Source organism: Alligator mississippiensis, chromosome 2 (genome assembly GCF_030867095.1).
Source record: "Alligator mississippiensis isolate rAllMis1 chromosome 2, rAllMis1, whole genome shotgun sequence".
Classification (NCBI taxonomy): Eukaryota; Metazoa; Chordata; order Crocodylia; family Alligatoridae; genus Alligator; species Alligator mississippiensis.
This window is the reverse complement of record NC_081825.1, coordinates 175,978,552-176,005,312: the sequence shown is the minus strand read 5'-3', so window position 1 is coordinate 176,005,312 and position 26,761 is coordinate 175,978,552. Positions and strand designations below refer to the sequence as shown.

The following is a 26,761-nucleotide window of genomic DNA, read 5'->3' as shown; positions in this document are numbered from 1 at the left end:
TTATCATTAATACAGGGAATTCAGCCTCCAGTCATTTGCACCTGTGCGCAGCCCTACAGCATGCAAATGGTATTTCTTCCCAGAAGGCAGCCATAGACCCTACCCACTTTATTAGATCAAATTCACAACCCTTTGGGAAACTGCTTCAACCACACACCTTCAGTTGGACATACACAATGGGGCTACTGCCAATTGCAGTGGTAGTGCCAAGGTGGCTGAGCCCCTTTTGTGAACACAGCTCTGCCAACAGAGCTAGACTAGCACTCCCATATGACATAGCTTCACCAGAAGAATGTGCTTTCCACTGCTAGAGCCACATTGCACCCTGTAGCTAATCTTTTCAGAGTTCCAGTCCACAAAGCTCTGTCAGCAGACAAGAGCTCTGACAAAGCTGAAACTTTGGACAAGGTAAGGAATACTATAGTTCCTGCCTCTAGTGAGTCAGAAAAGTGAGAAAAAACAGATTTCTGAAGCCCTGCAGTTTGGGCACATGGCTTGGTATTTCCTAAGGTGCTCAGATATTGTGATGTTACAGACTGCATCAATGCATGAAGCCCAACACTTTACTCTGGAAGTAGTATTGGATCTGCTGTGTCAACACCTTGCAAAAATATGTATATTATCACTACAGCAAGAGGCTAAAAGTGGTTGTATGCACAGATGCCACAGGGAGAAACTTATCTCCATTTTCACAGGTGCAACCAGAATTCCTAGATAAGCATAATTTTTATAGGGAAGATGAAAATATGGTACCCATACAAAGCTTCTGTATAAGATGCAGCTTTTTCCTACCACCTCCCCAAGAAGGCAGATCTAAAATTAGATGAGTTTTACACACTGATGCTATGTAATGACATAATAGAAATCACTGTAATAGAAGTTTACCAAAAAAATCAATTACATTTTTGTTAAAATGTTTTATACTTTTGGGGACAGGTAGTTTTATACGTATAACATCTCAGACATTAGAAAATCCACTATTTTGTCTGAAATATGTGAGCAGTGCTTTCAAATTACAGTTCATTGGTTTTTTTTAAATAGTTTTTGGACTCCAGAAGTGTTCCCTTGTTTTAAATGTTGAAACAAGTGGTTATTAGTTTTGTGTGCCTGTGACCAGTAAAAGGAAAATTCTGCTTTTAATCAAGTAGGGGGGAGATTATTCAAAGACAGAGATGGGAACTGGGCACCTCCAGGGAGGGGTGGGGGGTGGGGTCGGATGTTTTACCTGTCTTCTGTGCATTCAAAAAGTCTTCCCTTTTCTATATATAAAAATGGGTTTTACAGACAGCATTTACTGTCAGCCTTAAGCACCCATAACAATAAGGCCTTGCTAATGCTGAGTGCTTGCAATATGATAGATGCACTAGCAAAGCCTCTTCAGGAAGATGAAACTCAGGCCCAGAGAAGAATTATTTGCCATCATACCCGATATCAGTTCCTTGAACACTGTTAGGCCTAGTGGTTAGCTAGGAGCTGTCATTTCTTTTCACACTCCAGAATTAGGCTGGTAGGACTTAAGTGTGGACTGAGCCTGAATTTAAACCACAATAATGTGTAAAGTTGCAGAATAAAGAATAGCATCTAAAAATACTTCAGATGCAGGAGAGCTAGACAGGAAGACATACGTGATCATAGATTTGTTACAACTTACTATGCAAGACTTCATGAGCCAGAGAATTCCCCATTTCCAACTAGTTTCATTCACTAAACTCAGGTCTGAGGACAAGAGGTCCACTAGAAATGGCAGCTTATGTGGAAAGAGCTCCAGAGCTGTCCCAGTGTACCTTACTAAGAACTAGAACCTCTGTAAGGGAGCACAGGTCATGGATCATTTAGTTTGGACAATTTGGTGTATACTCCTACATGCATGAGTCCATGCACTGCTTTTAGGCTCACAGGTATTTGTAAGCTAGGGAGACCATTCAACATGGAGATCATACACTAATTTATACACTTCCTCTGACAAACTTTTTCTTATGTTTAGCGATCTGAGCTGGTCTGACCTAGCTGCAGTCCCACACCCCACTGTGGGCACAGAAATCTGGGGGGGGGATGTATCCCCCCCTGCCACCCCCTCACCACATTGTGATCACATCCCGCTTCCTCTCACATCCACCCACTACCTCTCACACTGGGGGCCAGGGCCTGGGGGCAGCAGGTCAGGAGCAAGGGGCTGGGGCTTGGAAGTGAGAGGCAATGACAGGGACAGGGCACCGGCATATCAGGGCTGTTCAGAGCCACAAAGTAGCAGGAAGGACAGCTATAGTTGGACCCATGTCCTAGTGAGTGGAAGTGGTGGACTCTGGTTTTTCATAATAAAAAACCCAAAAAAATGAAATGCCAAAATATATAGGTATTTATAATTTATTTTATTATAATAATTGAGGTGCTGGTAAGCTTTCAAATTGCTTTAAAATCGTAACTATCAATAAAACATTGCATTCAACTGATAACTGTATTTAGTGGCATTTCACTTTAATTGTGGAAAAAATGTGGATTTGAGGGTTTTTTTTTTAAATAATCAGAGAATTTCAGAATTTTTTTTTTTAACTCCGAGAAAACCAGGATTCCTGCTTATATTGCATCATTGTCTTTATTAAAAAGAATGCAGCAGGTTTTTGTAACACTTATAGCTGCAAGGTAACAAGTTAACAAAGGAAACTACCCAAGTTAAACCTTCCAGAAATGCTGAGGTATATCATCTAGCACAAACAGTACATAAAACTGTGTTGAAGTCCAGATCAGGGGAAAGCCATATCACACTATCAATCTTCCTTCTACCTTAACACAAAATGATCATAAATTCATTATAGAGAGTTAGAGAATTAACCATAGCAAGCAGACAGGCCGAGGAAATTTGAATCCAAGTCCGGGCAGCCCAGCCTTTAATTTAAGGGGATTGGGTTTGGGTTCATTTACAGCTAATAAGCACGGAACTGAATACTAGTTCTGGGCTACTGTTTGGAGAAAGTGTTCAAGTGACTTCATATTCAAGTCCATCATGTCTCTCTAGCTCTTTCTCCTTACAAAGCCATATATCATTTTAAGACTTCCCCCAAAGCTACTGACAATTAACAACAAAAAGAGATGACGGTGTACAGTTGTATTTTTTGAAACCATCCATTAATCTTGAAAAAGTCTTGATTACCAATTTTTATTGCTGGCCCCAGGTTGCAACATTAGCCCTGTCACACCTACCATGAAATCCCCAGTGAACAGCACCTTGGCCTGGGGATCAAATATTCTTTGAAGCCTGTCTATGGCTTAGAACAACTGCACTTCCTACAGTTTGTTTGGTACAAACCCACAAAACTCAACACAGCCCTCCTGAGAACATCTTTGGCAGCAGCCCTCACAATGACAGTTTTCATACCTTTCCCCCTCTGTGGATGTGGTACCACACAGAGGTGCCCCCAAAGTCCACGTGGAAATCTGTATAGCAGCCCTTGACGCTCATCAAGCAGTACCTGACAAGAGGGCAGGAAGAAGAGATGAGTAGATAAAAACTACCAGACCCTGCCTCTGGTTTTAAAACTGTTATTTTTGACACTGAAGTAAGGGGGTGAGGGGGAAGAGAATGACAAGTACTTGGAACTGCTCAGCTTCTGGGATATGCAGGCTCTGAGCAGCTCTTGAAGCTAAATGCTACAGTGATAAGCACTTAATAACTGTCTATTGCTGGAGATAGCTGACAACAGCAGGAGAGTTCACCTTGCATTTACATCAAATCCCCACAAGGAGCTTTAGCAGAAGCAAGAGGAGAAAGCACTTTCATCCTCATCCTCCAAATAACTCTTGGAGATTCTGTTTCTCATTGGCCCAGCCTCAGTGGCTGTAGCAGGACAGTAAATACTAGGCCGCTCACCCAATCCGAGACACTGCATTGGAATAACAAGCCATACAAGTTCCTCTGATGTGCAGAGAAGACAGAATAGCTCATTTACGTGCCCTGTCATGGAGGGGACTGTACAGGGGCTGTTGGCATCATTGTAATTTTAATACCATTTACAGTCCTGAGGGGCAGCTAAAGGGAAGAAGAGTCCCTGAGCTCCTTTTCCTAGGAACAGGCTACCACCTCCTATCACATTATATCCTGGACCCTCTGCCCCTACTGGAATGGTGGGTTCAGGGCACAGGTGTCTCATGAAGTTACTTACTTCTGCACCTTGGGATACTGCATCTCCAGAATGGCATTCGTAGACTCAGTCTGACTCTCTTTCAAGTGTCTTGGCCACATGTTGTCAACCCAGTCAATCAAATCCACCTGCAACCAGAGAAACAGTTGGTCCAAGTGTAGGTAAAAAGATCTCATTTCCATTCCTCATCTAGCAGATCACAACAGCTTAAAGAATTGTTAGGAGGCTTTATAACCCCACAGTTTGCCGCTTCTAGTAGCCTGGTATGAAATACAGTACTTCAGAAGTAGAAACACTATGCCTGCAATGGACCCCTCTGAGCACTAGTATTCTCAGAATGGAGTTCACCCAAGACTATTCATAGCCAGTTTGCCAGCACTGCCACTCTGGACTTGCAACAGACATCAGAGAATTCTGTGCAATGTGTCATCCAGCCCCGTCACAAAAGCATGCTCCATAACGTAGCTTTTTTGTTCTAATCCTTATGTCTGCATAGTAGCCTCAAATGCAAATGGAGAGTAAACAGTGTCTGAGCCTGCAAGAGACCCTGAAATAAATTGCTGAGGTGTTTAATTCCTAAACAGAAGAGCAAGGTCCTACAAAGATATGATAAACATAATTTGCCGCTTTGCTCACTCCTGAGCACACTGCTAAATTACTTCTGGTACCTTTCTAAGAGCCCTAACTGCTTTGTCCAGGCAGCTGAAGTCGTCAACTTCTCCCCTCAGAAACTTGACCATGGCAGCATGCGTTTGCACTGTAACATTATGCAACCCATGGAAAGTTTAAGAGTCCCACATAAAATTTGAATACCTAAACACAGGGCAATGACTGTGTTACTTTTGTTTTTAATTTGATGATTTTTTTTTTTTAAATGAAAGTTCTGAACTGGCTCTTGATCTCTCGCCATCCTCAGTGAAAGCTGCAGAACCCAAGAAGGTTCAAGCGCAGAGTTCAGAATACTCTCTCTGGTATTCCAGCCCTCCCCCTATACCTCAACAATCAGCCTCTGCTGTCCACTGCCGCTCTGCACCTCCCAGTTGGCTACCTACGCTTTTCACTTACAATGGAGCCAAGGCTTAATGTATGAGGTATGAGTGGGTTCTACATAACAAGCTCCTTAGCAGTTTAGTGCACAACAGCTGACTGGGGAAATCAGGCACTGGTTGGAAGAGAGCCAAGGTCTCATCAGGCAATGGAACCAGCTAACCGAGATGAAGCTGGGAGCCAGTGACCCAGTCCTTCCGCACCACTCTTCTCAGGCTAACATAAATCTGTCCACTGAAACTCAAATTTGGAAATGATTTCTTTGTTTTGCCATTGCTTCTAAAGAGGTTACTACACTTTCCAGTTAACCCTCTTTATATACAATAGGTCCCACCTTCTCTAATGGCAGGATGTCATTTCTTAGTAGTATGCTGAAGATTTAGACATGATTACTGTACATTTTCTGTGAGCAGAGAGGAAAGCTCCCAGGTCATGCTACCCAATTATTTCTGCTTTTCTCACTAGTTTAGCAAGGTCTGCAATGGTGGATTAGCTTAAAGGCATTCACAGGGCTCTGGTGTGATTATAAAGCTTTCCTCTTTGGGAAGCCTCTCTCTGATCCAGGGAGCATAACAAAGGACTAAGGGTGCAGGGTGGAAGCATGCTGCAGGAGAAGACAACTCTACTGACCGTGGCAGGTCTCTGCACCAGGTTTTCCAGTCTGGTGTGGCTGAACTCCAGGCTGATGACATTGTACAGTTTCTCCCGCTCCTCCTCTGGGGTCTCATAGTAGCGTGCCCACTGTGCCATGGACATCTCAATGTCCCTCTGCGTGTTCACGTCCATGACATCCACCATCCGCCTGCTCCCTGCCACAACAAACAGATGTTGCTGTGAGCGACTGCTGTGCACAAAGAGCTGCTAAGAATAGGCAAGCTAGGGGACAAGATGACATGCTGCCTTCCTGGGGGATGAACTCAATAACCCTACCCTGCCAGTCACTAGGTCTGTCCTCCACATCCATGCCAGGACAGCTAGAAACAGTCTCTGGCTCTCTGAACAAGAGACCACTGCTGAGCTGCTTCAGATCACAGAACAGTCCCTTTCCCTTGCCAGCCCCATGTGTATACCTTACAAAATACTTGACCTTTTGTTCAGGCAAGAGCTGTCTGGGCATAAACAGCTGTTTGGCAAGTGAGCCATAAAGCCTTTCCTAACTCATGGTACAAAGTATTCAACATCCCAAACTATTCCCTCTATGCTGGGGTGTCAAACATAAGGCCCATACAGCTGTATGATCTGACTCATGGGCCACTGGACTGACTCTATATACTGCATGTGGGGTGCAGACTGAACCCAGCACTGCAATACCTTGCAAGCAGCACAGGGGCCTAGTCTGGGGTGCACACCTCATGTGGCACTATGCAGGACCGGCCTAGTGCAGTATTCTGGAAACAGCTTAGACCAGGCTGTACTGGAGCCACAGAGCAGAGCCAGTTCTGCAAGGGGCCCCATGCAGCACGTGCCCTGGACTGATTCCTTGTGCTGCATACAGGGCACATGGCTAGTTCAGCCCCGTACATGACCAGATGAGTTTGACACCCCTGCTCTATAAGCCACCCCAGATTCTGCCTGAAGGTCATTGTGATAATTTTGTATAACATTCAAGGCAGAGAAGGGATGTACTTACCTACATAGAGGCGCACGTCATTCACACTGAAGTCAGGATCTGGCATCCTGGAACACAGACAAATACCTGAGACAAATGCTGAGGCATAATCCATGGCTAGGAGAGCAGAGGCAGTTTAAAAATTGGAATGATTATCTCCAGAGTGTGAACTGGGAGTTTATACTGTATAGTAACCTTGATAAATAAAGAGCTTGTTTCAGAGAACTTCAGCTTTCGTTTAAAATAGCTCATCTATACTAAGGATACATGTACAAATGTAGTTGCACCAGGGCAAGCTCCCAGTAACTTCCAGGGCAAGCTACTTACTAGATTTATGCAGCATTATTTACCATGGGTTTGGGTAGTTACCTTGGCAGAAATAGTACTTTGAAAGGCAGGATCTAAACCTCTCCTTCATGGCTGAAGAAAACCTTCAAAGTATGATTCGAAACAAAAAGTATTGCCTGACGAAGTCAGAGTGCTTTAATCCTACCTGCTTGGCTAGAATGGTGTGAATCCCTGAGGTGAGCACTACTACCACAGTATGTTGTAGCCACTAAGTCTTGGTGGTACTAGTTTTACTACCTCAATAAAGACTGCATTCCTCACCACTCTACTGAAGTAGCTTAAATCTTTAAAAAATAAAAAAACCCCCACACTACTAACCCCAGACCAAGCTGCAGGAAGCCTGAAACTGCTTCACTTCAGGGTGTGATTAACTTAGGTACCATCCTTAGCTGTTTCACTGCTGATCACAGTTTATAATAGATGAGGGATGCGTTAGATCAGCATACTAATGGCACTAGAACCCAGGTGGTACCTGGAGCATACCTGTTAATTCCTACCCCCAAATCAGGGAAAAGTCAAAAGAAAGGAACTTGTTCGGAGTTCTGACAATGCACGCAGCCCAGTAAGACCTCCAGGGCATCTACAATCGCTTGCAACTCACTGTAGCAATTTCAGCAGCCACAGGACTTTCAGCCCACTGATTATCCTATTTTTACTGCTCTGTGTAATCCATTGTCTCAGATGGGAAGCCAGTATTGCCAACCCCACTGCATCAAAAATCATGAGACAAACTCTTAAAAATCAAGAGATTTGGTATGTAAATCACAAGATGCTATTTTTGAAGTGTGCGGGGGGAGGTTTAATTGTGAAGACTGTGGGTCAGGAGTGAGGGGCAGCAGCAGGGCTGGGGGGGCTGTGCCTTGGGAGTGAGGGACACACATACAGGTCAGGTCATGGGTCATGCAACAGTTGTGGGTAGCTCCATCCAGAGGTATGGGAGAGGTAGGAGGGTGGGCAGCTCCCTGTCACTGCACAGACCCCGAGGGAGACATGGGGGGCACATGCCCCGCAGTTTCATACACGGGGCAGAGGTAGGCTACCTGCTGCGGGCTGGGGCTCTGTGCCCACTGCCTCTGCCCCAGAAGCCTCACAATGCCAGCGTGCCCTATTGCTACCCACCAGGTGGGCAGGGGAAGTGCAGCACGGCCAGCGTGCAGCTCCCAGGGCAAAGTTTGCCCAGGGAGCTGCGTGCTGGCCATGCTAGACGTTCCCTCATCCTGGTGGGTGGCAGGAGGCATGCTGACATCACGTGGCAACCAGGGCAAAAGCAGCAGGGCACAGAGCCCCAGCCAGAACCCTGCCTCACCCACATGCACAAATCTGGAAGGCATGTGCTCCCCATGCCTCCCCTAGGGACCTGTAATCCAGCAGTGCCCCTAGCAGAAACCCTATCAAAATAAGTTTATATCCCAATAGCACAGTAAAATGCACTCAACCTTACTACCAGGATTTGATCCCCGTGGCTTGGATGTAAGTAGCAAAACAGATTCTGAACTATCCACTCCCAAGACCACCACCCACCCATAAAATTAGGAGGTGAAGAGGAAGGAAAATACTACTCTGAGGAAGGCACTTGGGGGATCCTGCTACAGCTTCCCTAGTCCAGGCAGTGCAGTGACCCCCTAGGCTGGAGTCACCTCCCCGACCCTGATACTTACTTTATTCCAAGGCCTTCAGAGTTCTTAAAAATCAGAGGATCTCTCAGTCCACCCCGCTGGATGTATTCAACCGTGAAGTCTGCCATTGGAATAAAAGACAAGAGTGAGTAATTGTTAGGGGGAGATCGCTAAGGAGATACTGGGGGTACAGCCAGTGAAGGAGGAATATAGCAAAGAGAGGGCTTAAGCAGCCACCCCAGAAGTGTTTGAATTTGGTTTGCTCCAGTGCTCTAATCAGCTGTATACAGCCTGCCACAGACACAGGTCATGCAGACAAGCAGGACAGGATATGTTGGTTCCACCAGCTGGGTCAGGCAAGCAAAGGAATAAGGCTTTGTTACTCTCATTCCCCAAACAAACTCAGTGAAGCAAGAGAAGACTCAAGAAAAATCACTTCCACTCCCTCCAGTGCTACATACAGAGCAGTTGTATGATCACAGATATGCCATGCAAAGCTTACATGTTCCCTTTTTACCTAGGTCAACCTCACATATTTGCTCCCCCCAACTATTTACTTGGCCCCTTACTGCTGAGCAAGCAGAATACCTTAGAGAAGAATAAAAACAGGACAAAAGGAAATAAGAAAGTCTGAACCGGAGCTTGAAGGAGCTGGGGGAGGGAAGAGATAGGACACCAAGAAGCAATCCGCTCAATTACAAAAGAACATGTTTAGCTGCCAATACATTTACCTAATACTTCCAATCTAGCTTGCAGCTGAACAGACTCCTGAGCTTTCTCCCATGAAGCTTCCCTCTCCATAATATCAGAGTTGATATTAATACTCTGCTAGAGAAGTAGTTAGTCTGCCCTACCAAGAAGCAAGGGCCCTCAGAAAACATTGACCATATGGTCTATTTGCAGGCATGTTTCCCCCCATAATTTTATTGGCTTCATAAACTAAACAGGACTCTGGGTGGGAGTAAAAAAAACTACCAAGGGAAGGGGAACCAACCTTTGCCTTCCATGAAGACGACAAAGGTGGAGTTGAATTTATTGGTGGAGAGTTTCTCCTCCAGGTCAAACGTCCTCTTTCCTTCAATTTCATCATCTGAGATGCCATCATCTTCATAGCGCCGTCTCATTGTCCCACGCTGTGGACAGAACAAACAGGAAGATGAGAATAGCTGCATACAGTGTGGTACAACCAGCTCATTTTCCCAGCTGTTGCAATAACCTCAGCTCTGATGCCTTTCTGGAAGATGCAATTTATTTTTACAACAAACAGTTAAGTCAATGATTTGAGGGGGGACTTATTTATGGCCTCCATTACACCACAAACGAAGATGCCACCATTCCCAACCAAGAGTAGCAACTAGCTTAGTATTAATCTGGGGCATATGTCCCCTGGTTACCTGGCACACATTTGTTCCCCAACCCCTTTTGATCAGAGAGCAACTGGTGTAATCAGGTCCCAGATGCAATTGCTGTTCTGACCACCTCTAAACTTGCTACTGTCAAACTATTTCCCTGTTGCCTAGGAGCTCTTGCACTCAGGCCAAAAGGGGGAAGAGAGAGGTGGACAGACTACTAGCAGGCACAAGTTGGCCATCCCTTAGTTGTCAGCACAGGGGAGGCATGGGACAGTGTTCAAGAAAAATGGGACCAATGCAAGGGAAGGGGAATCAGCTTTCAACAGTTTTTATTTGGGTTTTTATAAGTGAGTTAGTATTTTGTATTGGAACAGGAGAAACACGCTTTTATTTAATGCATTTAAATGTCATTAAATTAGCTTTCACTAGAAAGCTAAAAATTTATCAGGGGAGCAGAAAAAGGGGGTTATTTTGTGAAAACCAAACAGATTTAAAACGTCACATCCGTAACTGCTACCAAAGACAGCGTCTAGGACAGGACTTTGTAATAGGTGTTTCTGCTAAGAACTGAAGGGGTTGGTGGATGCTTTTGGCATCAGCATAACTCAGATATACTAAAGCAAGTTTTTACAATACCCAAGTAGGTGGATGGGCAGACAAGGTTCCTTGGGTGAATTTGATATCTTTTATTAGACCAACCTACACCCCTGCAAGTAGGTGGATGGAGTTTCTGTAACTCTCAAGGGTTGTTTAAGTACTTTAGAAATAGATCTTGTTTTTAATTCCAAGAGAAGAAAGGAGTTATTTTCCAGAGAGATGATATATCTCCTGCATGTACCCTTCCACCATTCACTTAGCCTTAAGAGTGAAGGAGAGACAGAACTTCAGAACCTTGTTTCATACAGAGCTTGTATTTAATCCAGGAAAAATGGCACCCCTAACTCAGAGGCCTAGTGAGTTACTGGTGACATTTCTGCCATTACAGATGAGATGACAGAAGATAAGCTCCTTCAGACAGGAACATCTGCCACCAAAGGGTCATAACACATTTGGGTAACAAGATAGATATGGGTGAGATAGGTTGGCCAGGGAAAAGTGAGGCTTGATATTTATAAAACACTGATCATTCAGTCACAGAAGTCTGTGCAGGCAGCACCAGCTGAAGTACAATCAGGGGCCCTCTTTCTGCTCCAGGTTCATTAGCCCCATCACTTCAGTGCTCATCAGCAAGACTTTCCATTTGGACTCTGAACAGTTTACAACGAGATCCAACCTTGTTCTATGCCACCCCTCACTACTGCCAGCTCCATTCTTCTTCAGATTTATAAATGTGTCACAGATTTCCCTGAAGCCATAATAAATACTAGGTAGGGATAGGGATGCTGAGCCATGGAGATGTGGTGACTTGCCCAAAGTTAGGGTTGAGGGGCAGGGAAAAGGATGAACTATGGGAGAGGCTTTCAATACATCTCAGGTTTCTAGAGTTCCAGAACACCGTCTTAACTACGCTGCTGTCTTCGTATAAACTCAGTTTTATTCATAATACACACTCATCTCAATGCCATCACACATACCACCTAGCAGAAGGGAGTGGGGGAGGAGAATACATATTCTAGGATTCAGATGCTACCAAGTTGACCCAGTTTTGGCAAGCTGTTGAGGGCCACATGGGTAGCCCCGTGCCTTGACAGGTGCCCCGCCTCCTGGTCACCATCTTGGGACCAATGTCCCAATGTCTTGGGACCAATGTCCCAGGGCCAGCACCAGTGGGGACAAGAGCAGGGTACAGGCTGGCAGGGGTCTGTGGAGTCAGGCTGGGCTGCACCAGCAAGAAGAGGGGAGAGCTGGCCTGGCTCCATAGAGTCCCTGCCACCCGGGACCCTGTACCCCTGCCACCTTGCTCTAGGCCCCGCTGGCGCTGGCCCTGGACACCGGTGTGGGCCCCACGCTCCTGCGCCTGCTCACTCCCAGTACCCCCCAGCCCCACGGTACAGGCAGGGGGCAGCACACAGCCCTGACACCTTGTTTGCCGGCAGGGAACGAGCTGGTGTGGAGTGCAGGGAAAAGCGGCCCCTCGCCTACCCCATGGCCAGTGTTCCCTGCTGCAGCCACTCGCAGCCGGTGCAGGGCTGTCCTGAGCAGGCACAGGCAGCCCCACACAAGCTGCGAGCAGCTGCAGGGTGGGGCACCGGCCACAGGGCAGGCGAGGGGCCGCTTTTCCCCACCCACGGTCAGCACCAGCTTGTAACCCACAGCCGCTGCCAGCCTGGGCCCCGAGTTGGCTCTGGGCTTGCCCGTTGGGACTGCATGCGGCAGCGGCAGTTGCAGTCCCACCACTTGCTGTGCTGGGCAGTGTTGGTTACTGTTGCTCGCCCGGAGCTCATGAGCTGGGCAGCACAGAGGCGGCAGTGGCAAACACTGCCTGGTGTGTCAAGTGGGGAGGTGGGGGCAGGGAGGGGGGGTAGGCAGCGGGCTGCACAACTGCTGCCATTGTGCACAGCCCCAACGGGCAAGTCCAAAGCCAATGCGGGGCCCAGGCTGGCAGCAGGGCTGGGTTACAAGCTGGTGCTGAGCACAGGGGAAAAGCAGCCCCTCACCTGCCCTGGGGCCGGCACTCTGCAGCCGCTCGCAGCCCGCGTGGGGTCGTCTGTGCCTGCTCAGGACAGCCCTGCACAGGCTGCGAGTGGCTGGAGCAAGGAGCACTAGACACGCAGTGGGTGAGGGGCCGCTTTTCCCTGTGCTCCTTCCCTGCCCAGGGTCCTCCCTTGCCCTTCCCCCACCCTTACCTGAGTTTGCGGTGTGGTGCAGCCACATGGTCCCAGGCCAGAAGCCCCTCCTGGGGCTTTTGGCTAGCGGGGCAGGGACAGGCAGACCCTGCTGTTGTGGGAGCCCACCAGGCTTCCCCTGGTCCCTGTCATTTTTGACAGGAACCAGAGACAGATCAATATTTATTTTCTAAATTTTTAGGGGCCCCGCAGGCCAGATAGAATGGCCTCACAGGCCGTATTCTGCCCACCCTGTTTTAATTCATTCCCCAGCCCCATTTAAGAGGCCACAGCAAACAAAACATAATGCTTAAAGAGCTACAATATGGCACTGATGAAGTATGCTACCTCTCTTCCCCACCTCACCCAGTTTGTTCCACCTAGACCAGGGCTGTTTAACTGGCAGCCCACAGAGTTAACATGCAGCCCACAGGCTCCTGCCTGGCTGTCACTGCCCACTGCATTAATGGCAGCCCTGGCCAGTGTCCAGGCTCCCCCTTCCCTCCTCCAGCTTCTGGTTTTTGCCTCTGCTCCTGAGGGCAGGGCAGTGCAGCAGGAGAGGGCCAGGCTACGTACTCCCCAAAGGAGGAAGCCAGGTTGCCCATGCTGTGTCCTGCAGGTGGGCTGCCTGCATAATGTGTGCAGCTGGGAGGGGAGTGGGTGTGCTGTACACATGGGGGGGGGGGGAAAATGGACTGGCTGTGGGGGAGGACCAAGGTGGAATCCAGAAGTTGGACAGCTCTGATCTAGACTAAATGCAGTTGAGGCAAGGGTTATTATACCAGTCCTTGTTTACATATGAATGCTGTACTGGTTCAAAATTAAGATGCAACCCCTAATTCCTAATTTATTGAAACCAGAGCAAAAGGATGTTCAGACACTCATTTTGGTTTCAGAGTGGATTATTCTGATTCTGTTAGCAAGTAATTTACAAGCTTGACCTAACACCTTCAAGAACATGATCAATTTACTAATTTGTTTCCTACCATCAAAGCCAGCAAAGAAATTTATACTGTAGCCACTGTTAATACTTCATTAACTTAGTGTGGTTTTTAGAAAAGCTGACAGAAGTGTAACTTAGTGTGGTTTTTAGAAAAGCTGCACATCACGACGAGGGACATGCTCAGCTGGGATGGGCTTCACCTGTCCCCCAAAGGTAAGCGTGTGTTTTCTTCTAGGTTGGCGGATCTCCTCCGGCGGGCTTTAAACTAGGCTCGTCGGGGGGAGGGGAGTACGAGGGCGGGGGAAGCTGTGGACCACCAAACCATGTGGCACCCACAAGGACAGCCCAGCCTGAAGAAGGAGAACATTGGGAACCTGAAAGCCATGGGGAGGCCAGCACATCAGAACAGGTAAGGAACAAGAAGGTAAGAAACAATGGGCCCCATGGGACTGGGAGCGGGGGGGCAGCAAAGGCACCAGTCGCAGGGATCAAGTGCCTATATACTAATGCTAGGAGCATGGGGAACAAGCAGGATGAACTAGCGCTCCTGCTTGCACTAAACACCTATGACTTAGTGGGGCTAACAGAGACCTGGTGGGATTCATCCCATGACTGGGCGGTACATATTGAGGGCTATAGATTGTACAGAAAGGACAGGTCAGGGAAGAAAGGGGGGGGGGGGGTTGCACTTTATGTCAGTGAGCAATATACATCAACCCTCATCAAGACAGAATCCGAGGCTGAGGAAGTAGAAGGATTGTGGGTTAGGCTACATGGGGGGCAAGGAGAAAGGGATTTGGTGGTAGGGGTCTGTTACAGACCCCCACACCAAGGGGAAGAAATAGATGCGGGGCTCCTGAGGCAACTCTCGGACACCATAAAAGCTAAAGAGGCGGTAGTCATGGGGGACCTAAACTACCCGGACATCTGCTGGGAGACGCAGACAGCAAGGTCCCATCGCTCACGCAGGTTTCTAACTTGTGTACAGGACCTCCACCTGACACAGGAGGTGTATGGTCCCACTAGGGGGAATGCCATACTGGATCTGGTATTGGCAACGGGAGATGACATGATAGGGGACCTCCAAATCGGTAGCTATCTGGGAGACAGTGATCACCTTATGATAGAATTCAACATAAGACGGCGAGTGGGTAAGGTAACTAGTAGGGTGAAAGTGCTAGACTTTAGGAAAGCTGATCTCTTTGCACTCAGGCGATTAGTCAAGGAAGCACTGCAGAGTAGGAGTTTTGATGGGATGGGTGCCCAAGAAGGGTGGCTGTGCCTAAAGGAAACGATCCTTTGGGCACAAAGCAAGACGATCCCCGAGCGAGGCAAAAGAGGGAAAGGGGCCAGGAGGCTTCCATGGCTGACCAGAGAAATCCAGGGCAGCCTAAGGGCCAAAAGGGGAGCACATAAAAAGTGGAAACAGGGTGAGATCACTAAAGATGAATATACCTCCTCTGCTCGTGCTTGTAGGGAGGCAGTTAGGCGGGTCAAAGCTACCATGGAGCTGAGGATGGCAACCCAAGTAAAGGACAACAAGAAATTGTTTTTTAGATATATTGGGAGTAAAAGGAAGGCCCAGGGAGGAATAGGACCCCTGCTAAATGGGCAGAAGCAATTGGTGACAGATAGAGGGGACAAGGCTGAACTCCTCAACGAGTTCTTTGCCTCAGTGTTCCTAAGCGAGGGGCACGACAAGTCTCTCACTGGGGTTGTAGAGAGGCAGCAGCAAGGCGCCAGACTTCCATGCGTAGATCCTGAGGTAGTGCAGAGTCATTTGGAAGAACTGGATGCCTTTAAGTCGGCAGGCCCGGATGGGCTCCATCCGAGGGTGCTGAAGGCACTGGCCGACGTCATTGCAGAGCCACTGGCGGGAATATTCGAATGCTCGTGGCGCACGGGCCAAGTCCCGGAGGACTGGAAAAGGGCTAACGTGGTCCCCATTTTCAAAAAGGGGAGGAAGGAGGACCCGGGCAACTATAGGCCGGTCAGTCTCACCTCCATCCTTGGTAAAGTATTTGAAAAAATTATCAAGGCTCACATTTGTGAGAGCCCGGCAGGACAAATTATGCTGAGGGGAAACCAGCATGGGTTTGTGGCGGGCAGATCGTGCCTGACCAACCTAGTCTCTTTCTATGACCAGGTTACGAAACGCCTGGACACAGGAGGAGGGGTGGATGTCGTATACCTGGACTTCAGGAAGGCCTTCGATATGGTATCCCACCCCATACTGGTGAACAAATTAAGAGGCTGTGATGTGGATGACTGCACAGTCCGGTGGCTGGCGAATTGGCTAGAGGTTCGCACCCAAAGAGTCGTGGTAGATGGGTCGGTCTCGACCTGGAAGGGTGTGGGTAGTGGGGTCCCGCAGGGTTCGGTCCTTGGACCGATACTCTTTAATGTCTTCATCAGCAACTTGGACGTGGGAGTGAAATGTACTCTGTCCAAGTTTGCAGATGACACAAAGCTATGGGGAGAAGTGGACACGCCAGAGGGCAGGGAACAGCTGCAGGCAGACCTGGATAGGCTGGACAAGTGGGCAGAAAACAACAGGATGCAGTTCAACAAGGAGAAATGCAAAGTGCTGCACCTAGGGAGGAAAAATGTCCAGCACACCTACAGCCTAGGGAATGACCTGCTGGGTGGCACGGAGGTGGAAAGGGATCTTGGAGTCCTAGTGGACTCCAAGATGAACATGAGCCGGCAGTGTGACGAAGCCATCAGAAAAGCCAATGGCACTTTATCGTGCATCAGCAGATGCATGACAAATAGGTCCAGGGAGGTGATACTTCCCCTCTATAGGGCGTTGGTCAGACCGCAGTTGGAGTACTGCGTGCAATTCTGGGCGCCGCACTTCAAGAAGGATGCGGATAACCTGGAGAGGGTACAGCGAAGGGCAACTCGTATGGTCAAGGGCCTGCAGACCAAGCCCTACGAGGAGAGACTAGAGAAACTGGACCTTTTCAGCCTCCGCAAGAGAAGGTTGAGAGGCGACCTTGTGGCTGCCTATAAGTTCATCACGGGGGCACAGAAGGGAATTGGTGAGGATTTATTCACCAAGGCGCCCCCGGGGGTTACAAGAAACAATGGCCACAAGCTAGCAGAGAGCAGATTTAGACTGGACATTAGGAAGAACTTCTTCACAGTTCGAGTGGCCAAGGTCTGGAACGGGCTCCCAAGGGAGGTGGTGCTCTCCCCTACCCTGGGGGTCTTCAAGAGGAGGTTAGACGAGTATCTAGCTGGGGTCATCTAGACCCAGCACTCTTTCCTGCTTATGCAGGGGGTCGGACTTGATGATCTATTGAGGTCCCTTCCGACCCTAACATCTATGAATCTATGAAGTTGAAACAAAAAATGGGCATGGACATTTTTTTCCAACAAGCCATGTGACAACCTGTAAGTAGCGAATAAAAGTAAATGTTTCCTCATTAAATTTTCCAAAGCAAGTTTAGTTTTCTAACTCACTTGAGCTGAAGATGATTAAGGGCTCAGTTTTAAACTTTTTCATGCATGTTTATAAGACTGTCAAGCCACATTTTAACAAACGCTAAATATATTAATAACTTTCTTTAATAAAGTCTAGACTTGTATAGAATGCAGTAGTGTTTTTATTTTATGTAAATGATATTTTAGGACAGAAGCGGGCAATTATTTCGGGTGGAGGGCCACTTACCGAGTTTGGCAAGCTATCGAGGGCCACATGACAGGCAGCCAGGGGCAGATAAATATTAACTTTCTCGATTTTTTAGGGGCCCCGTGGGCCAGATAGAATGGCCTGGTGGGCTGCATCTGGCCCGTGGGCCACATTTTGCCCACCCCTGTTTTAGGACAAACTTTGCTGAAGTCCATCATGTCTTTAGCTATGTGAAATAAAAAATGAAAGAAAGCTCTGCTCCATTTTTGCACACTCATTACTGGGAACAGCACCTACTATGTACAGTTCTGCTCACTCACAGTGACTCCTGTTGTTATTAAACATTACACCATGCATGTTATACCAGTACTGTACAAGACCAATAGTCTAACTTCCTAAAATTCACTCCGACTTAAAATCAACACTGGGTAGAGCAATAGGTTTATCAAAAATGTTACTGGAGAAGTTTGTGGCCTATATAAGCCCTCAGAGAAGATAAACCTAAAAATCTATGAACAAATTACCATTGTGTGTGCTGTTCTGCATGCCACACATTTCACATTTCAATTTATACAGTTGAAGCAGATAAAGGTCTCATATTACATAGTCTTGGACAAAGATTGAGAACTGTGACAGCATTTGTAGTGCTAAATCCAGGGTTTGTCAACAAGTAATGTTTCTTGCCTTGCAAAATATATTTGCTTTTATGTATATTTGCAAAGATTTGCTTTAAGCCTACCTCTTCCAGCCCTACATGCAATACTAACCACTAGTGGTTAATGCACATTAGGAAGTTTTTAATGATGCACCAAAGCAGCTGCATTATTGCTAAAAGATTTTGGAAGTTTCCTGGCAAGAAGGCCACTGCCAAACAGTGCTGTACTTTTTGCATATGCCTCTATTCAAAATATTTAACTATTCAACCCTACCCTGAATGATAAGTCTGTGATCCTGCTCCCCACCCGTCTCCCATTTGGAGAGGTTGCCAGAACTTGAACTGAGTCATAACAGACACTGTAGTGATTGGCTTTTCACATCATGTCTATGGTGCAAGATGCACATTTACAGCATGCCACCTTCTGTGAAAGGGGAATAAAAAAAAAGCACAGCTTCTCTATACCCTTTTGGAACTGGCTCTTCTCCCCAGGAAGGGTCAAAAATAAGATTCCCAGAGCAAAGGGTAATCAGATAAAATCTTTTTCTCAGTCACGTTCTGGGAAAACAGGCTCTGAGATCACTCCCTGCCTTATACTCCACACAGATAGGAGCACGACTGAAGTGCCAGAGCTCATCTCCACCCCACATATGCACAAGCCTTGGAAAGGAAAAACCTTTACAGAAAAAGTTTAAAATCTGTCCAGACAGGACAAACATCCTATCAGGATACAAGTGTCCTACAAATCTGGGACTTTCCTGAAGAGCCAATGCATTAGTCAATATCCAGAGTAGGGAGTGGAAGGGCAATTGTAGTCTAGCTGCTGCAAAAAACCAAGCCCTAGTTCAGACAGTGCACATTTCAACTTCTGCTCACTGGGAAAGTAGCAGATCTATAGATATTAAGGATCCTGACTGGCGCTCCCAACCCCACAGTGAAAGCAAACACCAGCCGAACAATTTCAGTTTCCTTATAAATGCCACTGAATTATTTGCCTACAGTTGAGCTAATTCCCTCTTCTGAAGATGGCATAAAGCAGCCAGGACAGCTGTATTTCTCAGACAACCACATCTGAGTTATGGAAGGAGGGGGGTGACTTAAAATAATGGCCTGAAGAGTAAGACAGTGCTCAGGAAAACCTAACACAATGTTTTTAAAGGTGACCTGGCTGCAGAGGAGAAAAATGTAGACTTTTGCCTTTTTCCTTATAAAAATCTGAAGTAGAGTATAGGAGATGTAATGTTTTCAGTTGCTTGTTACTGTAGACTTCAGGCCCTCTCCAGCTTGGAACACTATCCTACTAGAGTCTAGACCAGCGAGTTTCAGGAGAAGCTCCCAGCAGCAGCCACAACAACTGAGCAGCAAAGGTAGAATGGACAACGCTTCAGTGGCTTCTGGTGACTTTAACAACCAGGGTTTGAGGGTAGCCTTTCAGTTAGTTTATTCCTCACTAGCAGACTCCAGCAAAGCCAATGACACAAGAGCAGGCAAATGCACTAACCAAAAAGGAAACCTCCCCTGCAGCTCTAGATTAGAGTAACTTTAAGTGTTACATGGTTGATGGTATCCCTTTAAATAAAGCATTATGGCTACAGATGTCAGCACGCAAATCTCTATATATTAATCTGACCAGAGGATGTGTGCACTGAAGTACAGCATGCTGAGCTCTGCAGACTGTGGCCCATGCCAGAACACAGACCAGGAGGAGGGTGGCAAACTGCAGATAAGGCCGTGGACTGCAGTCTATCCAGGTCCAGTTGAATCACTGGTTCCCAGCTATGCCAATAAGCTTTTCTTCCCAAATTGCTCAACAGAAAAAGATCTCTGCTAATATCTGCCAAAGCAGTTTCTAGTACAAACTGACAAAGACCATGAGATTAAAGCAGGCAGAGTCATGAATGCTGGAAAAAATAGATTTCTTGCAAGCTAATTCCTATAAAACTTATACAGAATGGCCCCAACTCATGCAGAAATGAACACGTTAACTGAAAGGAAACCAAGGTTTTACCTACCCTAGGATTTAAAGGGATGCTTGCAGGTCAAGGTAACTAACCCAGACTAAGAACTTCTTCAACTCAAGCTGACTTGAGAGTAATAGTATTTTATGACATACATACACATGGAGGCAATATACTGTTCAACTATAACCAAGTAGTAGTCTCCTGTGGGCTGTAGTACTTTATACCAAAGGAAAGCCTGGAAGAGACTAGTGCAGGTTATTCTGTAATACAACTGTTTGTCTTGGTTAGTCTTCAGGTATTAATTATATTGAGCTGGGTAACTATAGAGGCTGACAGACATGGGAAAACACACACACACACACACACACACACACACACACACACACACACACTCTTTATGGGAAGCAGCAGCACATTACTTCCCAGCTCTGCAGCACCTGTAGAGATCAGGTGCTTCAGCAGGGCTTTGTGGTACTTTAGCTAAAGCTGACTCAATTAGCTATTGGATAAAAGCAGCAAAAATGCTGCACTAAAGTGCGGATCTCTGCAGATGTTGGGAAAACTGGGTGCAATTAATGTGCTGCCTCTTCTGGACATGCACAAGGCTTGGCATGACAGCACACCAAGTTTAAAGTAGAGCACTGTGGTACTCCCTCCCCCCCACCCATCTGTGAGCAGGCTCAAATACTAGCCTGTGCAAAGCATAAGTATGGTCACAATACACACTGAAGTTAGTTACAACACAGAGAACTGAACCTACATTTGCCAGGTGATCAAAGCAGAACTTTTGCTCTTTGATTCACTCTTTTCCTCCTGCTTACAGCACCACTACTGTGACTTTGAGTATGGACACACATAACAACTGACCTGTTCTCAAAATGTCACTGATGGGAAATTAGTTCACAACTGCTGCAGGCCAGAGGTGTCCACTCATGCAAGTACCCTTGTGTTCCAAGTGGAGTGGTCACTTTAGGTGTTGAAGTACTGTGGCTCTGACACCTGTGGCTGGGACTGAGTGCCCAGCCCAGCATGCCTCACAGGCAAGCAGGGTGGGAGGGAAAAGTACTTACATCTGTCCTTTGGGGGTCCCAGGGGCTTCTAAAGAAGAGAAGAATGACAGTTCAGTAGTTTACGTTTGACTGAACCCTGCAGTGTGCCTACCTGACTTGGGTGGCTGGAGGTTAAGGGGGAATGGAAGGGGGAAAGAGTGCTTAGACCCATGCTTTGGGATTCCCAGCGGCTAAGGGGCATGAGTAGGGTGTAAGGACACAGATGGTTGTTATAAAGATAACTAGCCAACTGCTCATCAGGAATGATTGGGGGCGGGGGGGGGGGGGGGGGGAAGGGAGGGAGGGGCCCAGCAGGGATGGAGTGCCACCACCCAGTGCCACTGCTGCCTTCCAGGAGCAGGGAACAGCCCTCCAGGGAGCAGGGCTGGCCTTGACCCCCACCAGCTGCATACCAGAAAAGCCAGTTGCAGCAGTGGGTGAGTGCGAGTGAGATGTGATGCAGTGTGGGATGTCTGGAGGACTTACCAGACCCTGTCACAACGCTTGGTGTTCACATGTAATGTTGGACCTGGACTGGTTTATTGTGAACTGGTTTAAAAAAAACTATATTTATACCTGATTTTTCAGATATGCTTTTGAACCATTCCAGGCAGCTTTAAACCAGTTTAAACAGACTTTCAGGTTTAAACCAGGTTTAAGTGCTATGTTTATCAAAGCCTTTTATGAGAAAGTTCTACCCTCTGGCACACCATATTTTCAGATAGGTCACAGTAAAATTCTCCCTTTTCCCTTTTGACTAGTAAAGAGGTGTTTCCCAGGGTGCTGAGAGGCATCCTAGTCTCAGAGGATTGATGAAAGGGCATTTCTCTGTAAGACAAATTGGACTTACAAGAGGACTATCCCAAAGTCTAATGTAATATTCAATTGATAAGGTAAGCTACAGATAGCTTTATGCACCCCAATGCTGAGACTTTTTGTTCCTGTGGGCAGAGAAACAATCTTTCTGTTCAGCATGTATACATCATCTAACACAATGAGCCCCCTGGACTGTGGCTGGGGCTCTTAACCACTGCAACAATACAAACAAATAGCACCAGCTATAGGAAACTCATACTAAGCCAGTATCACAGTGCTTTTATTGTCTTGCAAGGGTGAGAAAGACAACATTCAAATAGTGCTGGGGAGCAAGGAAGATTCTGATTACTATACCACTGCAATCTTGAATATTTCTACGGGTCCACCAAAACTGTGTCTATAAGAATCACAGCCAGCTCTCTACAGTAGTCTCTTCATCTCTCTCTGATGCATGATTAAAAAACAGTTCACTAGTTTTTGGTCTTCACTTTCTCCTCTGGGATTTTAAACTGCCGATCATCTGGGATACCATTCCCCATGCCTCTAAGATAAGGGCTGCAGAATAGAAGAGTGGCCTCCTCATTTGTCCCCCTTAGCCTGAAAGTCCTTATGCAGAAGGACATGCAAGTAAGACCTACTGTCATTCTGTTGCTACTTTGACACTCATTTTGCCCAACCAGATAATTGTTACACAATTAAGTAACTGGCCAATGGCTGACAACAGCAAGGGAACTATAAGGAAAAGCTGGGACATAAGATGCTGACAAGCTCAAATATCTCCTTCAACACATGCTTTGTAAAGGTTGCACAGACTCTTCCAATAGTAGGAAGGCCATCTAGATGAGTGACTCTCAGTCACGGTGCCACAAGATCCTTTGAAGGCTGCTGCAGGAAGTGAGGAGATAGGATACTTCCCTGCCTCCCCTGTGTAGCCCCTCTGCAAGGAGGTAAGCACTGAAATGAATTAACTACTTTTTGAAATGGGGTGTGACTTAATTCATAGAAGTCATGGAAGGCTGCCTTGAGTCCAAAAACATTGAGAACCACTGGTCCAGACATTCAGTTTCTTCACAGGACCAGCCAGCAATATGCATCTACAGCCTATCCTGGTAGAGGGCAAACAAGGAGATTGTTGTGGTGGGTCCCGAGTACCTATAGATCAAGGTCACGACAAGTCTCTCACTGGGGTTGTAGAGAGGCAGCAGCAAGGTGCCAGACTTCCATGCGTAGACCCTGAGACGGTGCAGAGTCACTTGGAAGAACTGGATGCCTTTAAGTCGGCAGGCCCGGATGAGCTCCATCCAAGGGTGCTGAAGGCACTGGCTGACATCACTGCAGAGCCACTGGCGGGAATATTTGAACGCTCGTGGCGCACGGGCCAAGTCCCGGAGGACTGGAAAAGGGCCAATGTGGTCCCCATTTTCAAAAAGGGGAGGAAGGAGGACACGGGCAACTATAGGCCAGTCAGTCTCACCTCCATCCTTGGCAAAGTCTTTGAAAAAATTATCAAGGCTCACATTTGCGAGAGCCCGGCAGGACAAATTATGCTGAAGGGAAACCAGCACGGGTTCGTGGCAGGCAGATCGTGCCTGACCAATCTAGTTTCTTTTTATGACCAGGTTATGAAACGCCTGGACACAGGAGGAGGGGTGGATGTCGTATACTTAGACTTCAGGAAGGCCTTCGATACGGTATCCCACCCCATACTGGTGAACAAGTTAAGAGGCGGTGACTTGGATGACTGCACAGTCCGGTGGGTGGCGAATTGGCTGGAGGGTCGCACCCAGAGAGTCGTGGTGGATGGGTTGGTTTCGACCTGGAAGGGTGTGGGCAGTGGGGTCCCGCAGGGTTCGGTCCTTGGACTGATACTCTTTAATGTCTTCATCAGTGACTTGGACGAGGGAGTGAAATGTACTCTGTCCAAGTTTGCAGATGACACAAAACTATGGGGAGATGTAGACACGCCGGAGGGCAGGGAACAGCTGCAAGCAGATCTGGACAGGTTGGACAAGTGGGCAGAAAACAACAGAATGCAGTTCAACAAGGAGAAATGCAAAGTGCTGCACCTAGGGAGGAAAAATGTCCAGCACACCTACAGCCTACGGAATGACCTGCTGGGTGGCACGGAAGTGGAAAGGGATCTTGGAGTCCTAGTGGACTCTAAGATGAACATGAGTCGGCAGCATGACGAAGCCATCAAAAAAGCCAATGGCACTTTATCGTGCATCAGCAGATACATGACAAATAGGTCCAAAGAGGTGATACTTCCCCTCTATCGGGCGCTGGTCAGACCGCAGTTGGAGTACTGCGTGCAATTCTGGGTGCCGCAATTCAAGAGGGATGTGGATAACCTGGAGAGGGTCCAGAGAAGGGCCACTCGTATGGTTAAGGGACTGCAGACCAAGCCCTACGAGGAGAGACTAGAGAAACTGGATCTTTTCAGCCTCCAAGAGAAGGTTGAGAGGCGACCTTGTGGCTGCCTATAAGTTCATCACAGGGGCACAGAAGGGAATTGGTGAGTATTTATTCACCAAGGCGCCCCCGGGGGTTACAAGAAATAATGGCCACAAGCTAGCAGAGAGCAGATTTAGATTGGACATTAGGAAGAACTTCTTCACAGTTAGAGTGGCCAGGGTCTGGAACGGGCTCCCAAGGGAGGTGGTGCTCTCTCCTACCCTGGGGGTCTTCAAGAGGAGGTTAGATGAGCACCTAGCTGGGGTCATCTAGACCCAGCATTCTTCCCTGCTTATGCAGGGGGTCGGACTCGATGATCTATTGAGGTCCCTTCCGAGCCTAACATCTATGAATCTATGAATCTCATCCTTGTGCTCCCCCCGCTATTTTCAACTTAGTTTTGTGGCCCTGCTTGTACTGGCACCAGTATACAACTTACCAGACTATTTCTTTGCTTGAACTGCTAGCATATGAGACAGTCGAGACCTCAAATCTCGATGTCTATGAGACTATCCTATGCATTGGGTATAATACAAAGCTATTTGGAGCCTTCTAGTGTCCACTCTCACAGTGCAACAGGAGTGAAGTCATGAGCTGAAAAAAAAAAAATCAGACTTTATGGTTGAGGGGCACATTGCAACCTATTGCACAGATAGGGAAGATATGGGCTTCTGAAACTTCTGACCCACCTCAGTCCAGTCCTTTCTGGACCCTCCAAAGCTACACAACCTAACTAGACCCACTCACCCATTAAAGCAGTCCTGCTGTACCTCTTCATGTCTTATGGAACTCTCTAGCCCCCTGCCATCTTCCAGATCTGTAGATGATCAACTCCTTCTGAACATACATTTCAAGTAGTGAAATGTTCCCTGCTTCCCTCACCCGCTAAACATCCTACATACCACATTCCTCATATCAGAGCAGGCTGCCTCTGCAAATGTTGCATAAAGTATGCCAAAAGCCCGACCAGACTCCATGTATCAATCACAGCAAAACCTAAATTTCATCCCCAGTGAAATACTTGCTACCTCAGTGTTTGAGAGAATTTTGCACTTTATAGCAGGAATGGCTGTAAAGGTCTGCTTCAGTTATGTTAGTTCTCTGCAAGACCTCACTAATGCTGATACTAGTGAAAGCTCATGCAATGAAGATCCGAAGAGGAGCCCATGACAACCCACACTATGTTAGGACATCTGGAGGGCCAAAACCTCCCTGCAGTTATTCATTCTCCCAGAACTAAATGGGAGAAGCAATTGGTGACGGACAGGGGGGACAAGACTGAACTCCTCAAGGAGTTCTTTGGCTCAGTGTTCCTAAGCGAAGGGCATGACAACTCTCTCACTGGGGTTGTAGAGAGGCAGCAGCAAGGCGCCATACTACCACGCGTAGACCCTGAGATGGTGCAGAGTCACTTGGAAGAACTGGATGCCTTTAAGTTGGCAGGCCCGGATGAGCTCCATCCGAGGGTGCTGAAGGCACTGGCCAACATCATTGCAGAGCCACTGGTGGGAATATTTGAATGCTCGTGGCGCACGGGCCAAGTCCCAGAGGACTGGAAAAGGGCCAATGTGGTCCCCATTTTCAAGAAGGGGAGGAAGGAGGACCCAGGCAACTATAGGCCAGTCAGTCTCACCTCCATCCTTGGCAAAGTCTTTGAAAAAATTATCAAGGCTCACATTTGCGAGAGCCCGGCAGGACAAATTATGCTGAGGGGAAACCAGCACGGGTTCGTAGCAGGCAGATCGTGCCTGACTAATCTAGTCTCTTTTTATGAGCAGGTTACGAAACGCCTGGACACATGAGGAGGGGTGGATGTCGTATACTTAGACTTCAGGAAGGCTTTCGTTACGGTATCCCACCCCATACTGGTGAACAAGTTAAGAGGCATTGACTTGGATGACTACACAGTCCGGTGGGTGGCGAATTGGCTGGAGGGTCACACCCAGAGAGTCGTGGTGGATGGGTCGGTTTCGACCTGGAAGGGTGTGGGCAGTGGGGTCCCGCAGGGCTCAGTCCTTGGACCGATACTCTTTAATGTCTTCATCAGTGATTTGGACGAGGGAGTGAAATGTACTCTGTCCAAGTTTGCAGATGACACAAAGCTATGGGGAGAAGTGGACACGCCGGAGGGCAGGGAACAGCTGCAAGCAGACCGGGACAGGCTGGACAAGTGGGTAGAAAACAACAGAATGCAGTTCAACAAGGAGAAATGCAAAGTGCTGTACCTAGGGAGGAAAAATGTCCAGCACACCTACAGCCTAGGAAATGACCTGCTGGGTGGCACAGAAGTGGAATGGGATCTTGGAGTCCTAGTGGACTCCAAGATGAACATGAGTCGGCAGTGTGACGAAGACATCAGAAAAGCCAATGGCA

The 26,761-nt window shown here is 47.4% G+C and overlaps 1 protein-coding gene across 7 annotated transcripts in view; it reads right to left on the bottom strand.

Annotated features, from left to right (window-relative positions):
* KDM2A (lysine demethylase 2A) overlaps positions 1-26,761 on the bottom strand; it is a 79,189-nt gene that overhangs the window by 32,579 nt on the left and 19,849 nt on the right. For all 7 annotated transcript variants that reach the window (XM_059722456.1, XM_059722455.1, XM_006260090.4 and 4 more), the window contains 6 exons: positions 9,751-9,889; positions 8,799-8,877; positions 6,814-6,860; positions 5,814-5,992; positions 4,158-4,264; positions 3,374-3,467 (listed from right to left, as the gene is read on the bottom strand). In XM_059722456.1, the coding sequence (XP_059578439.1) occupies positions 3,374-3,467; positions 4,158-4,264; positions 5,814-5,992; positions 6,814-6,860; positions 8,799-8,877; positions 9,751-9,889 (645 nt within the window). The remainder of the gene's footprint in view (positions 1-3,373; positions 3,468-4,157; positions 4,265-5,813; positions 5,993-6,813; positions 6,861-8,798; positions 8,878-9,750; positions 9,890-26,761) is intronic.